At 47.2% G+C, this 7,968-nt stretch overlaps 1 protein-coding gene across 1 annotated transcript; it reads right to left on the bottom strand.

The window, feature by feature from the left end:
- Nucleotides 1–799: 799 nt before the first annotated feature.
- Nucleotides 800–1,536, bottom strand: LOC136525447 (B3 domain-containing protein Os06g0107800-like). The gene is made up of 2 exons (XM_066518429.1): nt 956–1,536; nt 800–923 (listed from the first exon to the last, which is right to left on the bottom strand). Exons 1-2 carry the CDS (start codon nt 1,534–1,536, stop codon nt 800–802), a joined length of 705 nt encoding a protein of 234 aa, XP_066374526.1.
- Nucleotides 1,537–7,968: the final 6,432 nt, after the last annotated feature.

Below are 7,968 nucleotides of genomic sequence, written 5' to 3'. Positions count from 1 at the left end.
AAGCGAGACTAGGTGGTCCGTCGGTGCGGACTTCGATGGCACATGGAGTGGCAGGACCGGACCTGAGCGCGGCTGGGCGGACTCCGTCCGGCTACGATCTGCAGCAGCAGAGGCCTTCGGCGACGGAGGACGGTGGCGCACTAGAAGGCCGTGAGGGTGGAAAATAGGAGCCGAGAGGTAGAAGAATGGACGGGAAAGAAGAGAAGAAAGAATAGTAAATTAAAATCACTTGCAGGTGGGGCCGACTTTTTCTGAGGAAACGTGGGGCCCACTTAAAATGAGGTGGCAAGTGTTGTCTTCTGCTATTTGCAAGATGATTGAACCCTCCACAGTTTAGCCGGGCCCTCCCATTTGCAAGATGATTGGGCCGACCCCAAATGAATCGCCAAGATGATTCGGCCACTGAGGGAGTCGCAGCGCTGCCGAGCACGGAGAAGAATTGGATCTACGTGTCAAGAGAGACGAATGAGTGAGGACTGTGGAGAGGAGGAGTATATAATGGTCAACGCGCGGGCATGGAGATGGAGATGGAGGACGTTCCTCGTTCCTTCCTGGGCTACAACCACCATTCCAATCCCTGTAATTTAAATTTAAATGTTATTAATTTCTGGCTTCTGCAACCCATGCATTCGAGTTGAGAGTGTTTACCCAACTACTGCTCCAATTGGGAATTAATTGGGTGCAAACACTGCCCTCTCGATCGAGTGCATGCATGCTAGCTAGCTACAGTAATTAATGCTACAAGCAAGAGTCGAAGCCAGTTCGTTCTCTCATCCAATATAATTAATGTACGTCGTCGTCAAAGTTGCAGATCAAGCAGCACCGGATCGGCACGAAGCTCCAGCAGGTTGACGCCGAACAGCCGGAGCCACCGCCCCTGCGCCTCCTCGTCGTCCTCCGCTTCTGCTGCTGCAGCTGCTTCCACGACCGTCATCGCCTCCTCCGCGGCTCCGCCTGCTGGTGCTGGTGCTGGTGCTGGCCGGAGAAGATGACCAAGCCCTGCTTCTGCTGCTGGTGGTGCCCTGTCGTCGGCGGCACGCCGAGCATCGCCGCCGGGACGACGACCGCAGGCGGCACCGCGCCCTGTTCCCCGGTACGACTGCTCCTCCGCCGGCGGCAGTCGATGAAGAGCCTTGTGCCGTCGCGGCAGAAGGCGACGGTGTCCCCGGCCGCCAGGCGCTTGTCCCGGACGTAGCGGTTCCAGCCCTTGGTCATCACGTAGCTCTGGCTGCTGCTCCAGTACGAGTAGCGGAACCGCCACGCCGTCCCGCCGCCGCGCGCGTCGTGGAAGCACAGCACCGTGCCCCGCGACCTGGCCGCCGCGCCGCGCAGCGGCAGGTGCCGCTCCGCGAACTGCTTCGGCACCACCAGCCGGTTCAGCTTCCCCACGTCGCTCGGCGTCACCACCTTCTCGAACATGCGCTCGCGCTTGCCGCTGCTGCTGCCATGGCTGTGGCTGTGGCTGTAGTCGACGTCGCCGACTCTTCCTCCGCCGCCCGCCACCGCCGCCGGCTCCGGTGCGAGCGTCAGGGCCATCTGCATGCAAGCCAAGCGATCGATGATGCAGATGCAGTGCACTGGATCGATCCAGCTGTAGATATATATCTGGTAGCTAGCTAGCTGATGGATGATGAATCCACCGCTGTCTCGTCTGATCTGAATTTATACGGAAGGAGAACGAAGAAGCATTTGGACCTGCTAGGGTCTCTGACTTTTCTGCATGCACGCCATGGATGATGGATCGCGATCGATCGGTTGCCAAGCAATTCGTATCCGTTGTCGGCTTTGAATCCAACGGCCTGCATGGACCGGACCGCACCACCTACGCTTCGTTGACCTTGACCGTAGGTACACCTATAGGGTACTCCAGCTTGTTCGTCGTCGTTTATCAATTGCGAGGGGGCAAGAGACTGCAGAGGGCTTCGTTGGGTCGGGTCAACAGGCTTTTTTTTTTGTCATCGTGGGGTACGACCCCGGAGGCTGCGCTCCAGGCACGGTCCAGCCCATAAGATCTTACGGCGCTGCTCGACGTGCTCCGCAAGACATCGAAAAGATATCCTGAAGATACTACGAGATCTGTTAGGATACGTTCGATCACATAATTCATGTGATATGTTATTACTTTTCAGTTATCTTCTAGATCTAACCGACTTATAACCCTGTCTCCCAGACTATATAAGGCGGGTAGGCACCTCTACAGACACACGCAATATCATACGATAGCCAATACAATTCAAGTGCTGACGGCCCGAACCTGTCTAACTCTTGTGTCTTTGTTACCTTCTTGTTCTCGATTACGCGCACCTCTGCCGATCAATCTACCTTCATGGGATACCACTTGAAGGACTACCGAACATCTTTTATCGACATTTGGAAGTGTAGGGATATACATGCTGATCTCGTGGTGAACAAGATAGCGAACCTCAATTCCACCATGATTTTTGCCGGCGACGGAATCAATCTACTATATAGGACGGCAACTCAACGACATCCCCCGACGTTCAGTGTGATCGTGTGATTGATCAAGCTTAACAGCGAAGCAATGGGACTCGCAGTACCGATTGTCGGGCCTTGGCGGCAGCGGCACCGTGCGTGCATCTAGATTGACAAGATCTCGGTTGGGCTGCTTGTCAATTTCTAATTCAGATACGTACGTCCCTCGTGGAATTAAAGCTCGGACCAAGCAGATTCGAGTCGGCAATCTCGGCACGCAACGATAGGCGGCGCTGGCCATCTGCATGTCTGCATCAACGCGAACAAGGATCCACAATCGGATATGCAAGCCAATAGCAAATACTCAGGAAATTGATGACTTGCATAGCCAAGCTAGCTAGATCATCATGCAAGCCACGAGTACTTGCAAGTATACATGCATCTACTTTCGACGCTCTCACAGACAATTTCGCTGCGCTCGTGTTCTCGTCTTGGTGCATAAGCACGACTACGTTTTAGTTGGACACGTCGAAGGACTTCGTCTCCCCACATGGATTGACCCCGTTAGGCTCTGATTACATCTGTTCGCCTACGACTCCGCATATCCATCCGAGCTGTCAAACGAACCGTCCGAGCCATCAAGTGGGCCGCTAAACAAGCTACCCACGTCACCGACCAGTAACATAAGGACGACATCGCCCAGACTATTCGCTCCGACCACCTGCCGTGTCTCAATGATGATCGCCGCGAAGAACGGCGCCGTGACACTACTAGAGAACAGACTTTAGAACGATGTCCCAATTTAGCATTAGCATCGGCATTTTTTTGCCTCCAGGACTAAAGGTTTACTTTTAGTCCCGGTTTGGGTGATGCCCCGGGAATAAAGATTAATCTTTAGTCCCGGTTTGGACCCCTAACCGGGACTAATTATCCCGGTCTATAATTCAGCTCATTTCTTCCTCCCCGAGCCCGAGCCATTCCATTCAAACTCACTGCCTCTGTTCTTCAGCTCGCTGTTGTTCTTGCTCTCTCCCCCTCCATTGGTGTTGCTCTTCGATTTTGGAGGTAACAAACTTAATCCTCTTATGTTTTGTCAGTAGCTTATCTCATTTTGCGATGTAGATGCATGTGTAACTTTATATGATGGACTTTATTATGATTTTATATGTTATTTTTAGCTCAAAATCACATGATGATTTGCACATATGTTTGGATAAACAAAAGTTAAATTAGTTCATCAAAATCACGCCTCGCTCGTCGAGCACGCGCCATCCTCGTCCCCGGTGGCTTACGTGATCTTAGAATTAATTTTTCCATGAAATGAAAAACTTAGAAAAATGTTAGAAAATTGTAGAAAATCCGTACTAGTTGAACTTGCGGACCGTGTTCATCTCGGCGAGCATGTTCTCTGCCGAGCGGTAACGGACGTCAAGGAGGAGCTTTGATTCTACGAGGGAGAGCGGCAACGGTCGTGGAAGACCGTGTTCCCTTTCTCATAGAATCGGAGCTCTTCCTTGGCCAAGTACGGTGCCGTCCGGTGGAGAAATACTCGCGAGATGATCACGTAAGCAAGGTCAACTAGCACGGATGGTTATTTATTGAAACATGTTTTTGAGCTATAATTTGATGGATATTTGATAACTTCAGACCTACAAATGTCATCTACAAATGTTACTATCCTCGGCAACCTAAACGCCCACGAGCTCGCCGATATCGAGCAGGTCACTTTGAATTATTTTTTCCATGAAATGAAATACTTAGAAATCATGCCTTTTATTTTTTAGAATTAAAATTTCCATGAAATGAAAAACTTAGAAAATGGTTAGAAAATTGTAGAAAATCCGTACTAGTTGAACTTGCGGACCGTGTTCAGGTCGGCGAGCATGTTCTCTACCGAGCGGTAACGGACGTCAAGGAGGAGCTTTGATTCTATGAAGGAGAGCGGCAACGGTCGTGGAAGACCGTGTTCCCTTTCTCGTAGAATCGGAGCTCTTCCTTGACCAAGTACGGTGCCGTCCGGTGGAGAAATGCTCGCCGATTTGATCACGTAAGCAAGGTCAACTAGTACGGATGGTTATTTATTGAAACATGTTTTTGAGCTATAATTTGATGGATATTTGATAACTTCAGACCTATAAATGTCATCTACAAATGTTACTATCCTCGGCAACCTAAACGTCCGCGAGCTTGCTGATATCGAGCAGGTCACTTAGAATTATTTTTTCCATGAAATGAACTACTTAGAAATCATGCCTTTTTTTTAGAATTAAATTTTCCATGAAATGAAAAACTTAGTAAATAGTTAGAAAATTATAGAAAATCCGTACTAGTTGAACTTGCGGACCGTGTTCACCTCGGCTAACATGTTCTCTGCCGAGCGGTAACGAACGTCAAGGAGGAACTTTGATTCTACGAGGGAGAGCGACAACGGTCGTGAAAGACCGTGTTCCCTTTCTCGTAGAATCGGAGCTCTTCCTTGGCCAAGTACGGTGCCGTCCGGTGGAGAAATACTGGCCGAGATGATCACGTAAGCAAGGTCAACTAGTACGGATGGTTATTTATTGAAACATGTGAAATCCGTACTAGTTTAGCTTAAATATATCATTTTAGAAAATATGAAATTTACACTAGTTTGCAAAAATAAGTATAGAAAGTAGATGACAACTGGTACCGGATCCTCAGCCTCTCGTTCGGTTGCGAAACGACTGAGGCCAGAACTCCCTCTCATTATCTGCGGCAAGTGTAAGCAGAAGATTGTGATGGAGTACCGAGTCAAGAGACAGGGACCCAACAAGGGTCGTGTTTTCTACAAGTGCCCGGATCGCGATGTGAGTTTCTTACGCATTTTTTATTTATAGCTAATTGACCTGCTTTTCTTGAATATTTTTGACTAAATATTTTTTGGCTTTAATTTCAGTGGGAGGGCAATGGATGCGATGGTTGGTACTGGGAGGAAGATTATGCTACATACGTGCAGAATTTGGGTGCGCTTGAGGTAGCGGCTGCTGCTGATGAGTCAGTGAGCCAGCAGGAGAAGCTTATTGATATTCAACAGAAGAATGATTTGTCTGTTTTAGTTGCGTACGATCATGAAATAATTATGTTACTGAAGTGCATTGTAGTTTTAGTTTGTTTAGTGATAGTTGGGATTGCTTACGTTGTAGCCAGGCTTAGTTAATTAATCAACCGTGTGTGTGTCATTTATGTTGTGTAATAAAATACTTAATTATGTTCAAGGTTTTCATAATTTGTCATGTAATACAGATTATGTCACACCATTGGATGTACAATGCCGATCGCCGCTCCCAAGACTTTATTGAGGGCTTGCACTATTTCTTATGTGTGGCCGAGGCAAAGAAGCGGGATGGTTTCATGTGCTGTCCATGTGCCCTATGTAAGAATTTAAAGGAATATTCAAGCTCAATGAGTCTTCATTCACATTTGCTTAAGTCAGGTTTCATGTCAAACTATATATGTTGGACTAAGCATGAAGAAAGCGGGGTAATGATGGAAGAAGGTGAAGGAGAAGATTTAGACATTGATGACATTATTGCTCAGTATGGTGCCTTTGATGATACTACAATGGGGGGAGATGAAGAAGAGATAGCGGTAGAAGATGATCTCGGTGATGCTCTTGGCGATGCCATTCGTGATGCACAACAAGAATTGGAAAGTGAAAAAGAGAAAGTTAAGTTCGAGCGCATGCTTGAGGATCATAGGAAGTTGCTATACCCGACGGCCGAAGAGGGGCAAAAAAAGTTGGGTACAACACTAGAATTGCTACAGTGGAAGGCAAAGAATGGTATATCCGACAAGGCATTTGGGAATTTATTGAACCTCATAAAGAAGATGCTTCCAAAGCCAAATGAATTACCTACCACTACGTACGAAGCAAAAAAGGTTGTCTGCCCATTGGGATTAAAAATCCAGAAGATACATGCATGTCCTAATGACTGCATCCTCTACCATGGCAATGAATACAACAATTTGGATGAATGCCCGGTATGTAAAGCATCGTGGTATAAGATCAGGTGCGATGATCCTGGTGACGTCGAGGGTGAACAACGTCCTAGAAAGAAAATCCCTGCCAAGGTTATGTGGTATGCTCCTATAATACCACGCTTAAAACGTTTGTTCAGAAATAAAGACCATGCAAAGTTGTTGCGGTGGCATAAAGAAGACCGTAAGGTAGACAATATGCTGAGACACCCAGCTGATGGGTCCCAGTGGAGAGCGATAGATAGGGAATTTCCAGAGTTTGCAAATGAGGCTAGAAACTTAAGGTTCACCTTAAGTACAGATGGTATGAATCCTTTTGGGGAGCAGAGCACTAGTCATAGCACTTGGCCAGTTACTCTATGTATCTACAACCTTCCTCCATGGTTATGCATGAAGCGGAAGTTCATTATGATGCTGATCCTCATCCAAGGTCCGAGGCAACCTGGCAACGACATTGATGTCTATCTGAAGCTATTAGTTGAAGAACTTCTAGTTTTATGGAACAAACCAGGTGTACGTGTCTGGGATGAGTACAAACAAGAACACTTTGACCTACGAGCAATGTTGTTCGTAACAATCAATGATTGGCCTGCTTTAAGTAATCTTTCAGGTCAGACAAACAAAGGATATAATGCATGCACACATTGTTTTGATGACCTTGACAGTATATATTTGAAAAGATGTCGAAAGGTCGTGTACCTTGGCTATCGTCGATTCCTTCCTTTGAATCACCAAGTAAGAAAGAAAGGTAAGCATTTTAAAGGTAAGCCAGACCATCGGAAGAAGCCTCATAACCGAACCGGGGAAGATGTACTTGCAATGGTCAAGGATGTGAAAGTAGTATTTGGAAAGGGACAAGGCAGCAAATCTGTTCCCAAAGATGCTAAGGGGCACGCACCCATGTGGAAGAAGAAGTCCATCTTTTGGGAGCTACCCTATTGGCAAGTCCTAGAGGTCAGCAACGTAATCGACGTGATGCACCTGACAAATAATCTTTGTGTGAACCTGTTAGGATTCATGGGTGTGTACGGGAAGCCAAAGGATTCACTTGAAGCACGTCAGGACTTGCAGGGCATGAAAGAACGAGACAACCTTCATCCAGAGAAGACAGATGATGGACGTCATTACTTAAGTCCTGCTAGCTATACGCTTAGCAAAGAAGAGAGGGATAGCATGTTCGAATGTCTAAGCAACATCAAGGTCCCATCGGGATTCTCCTCCAATATAAAGGGTATAATAAATGTGCCAGATAAGAAATTCCTAAACTTAAAGTCCCACGACTGCCACGTGCTTATGACGTAATTGCTTCTAGTTGCTTTAAGAGGAATTCTACCTCCACATGTACGTCTAGCCACCGTGAAGCTATGTGCATTCCTCAATGCAATTTCTCAGAAGGCAATCAATCCAGTGGAACTAGCTACTCTATAGAATGATGTGGTTCAATGTCTTGTGAGCTTTGAGTTGGTGTTCCCTCCATCCTTCTTTAATATCATGACACACCTCCTAGTTCATTTGGTGAAGGGGATTAGTATTCTT

Source organism: Miscanthus floridulus, chromosome 19 (genome assembly GCF_019320115.1).
Source record: "Miscanthus floridulus cultivar M001 chromosome 19, ASM1932011v1, whole genome shotgun sequence".
NCBI classification, from domain to species: domain Eukaryota; kingdom Viridiplantae; phylum Streptophyta; class Magnoliopsida; order Poales; family Poaceae; genus Miscanthus; species Miscanthus floridulus.
Note: the sequence above shows the minus strand (reverse complement) of the source record. Positions and strands in the feature narration are given on the sequence as shown.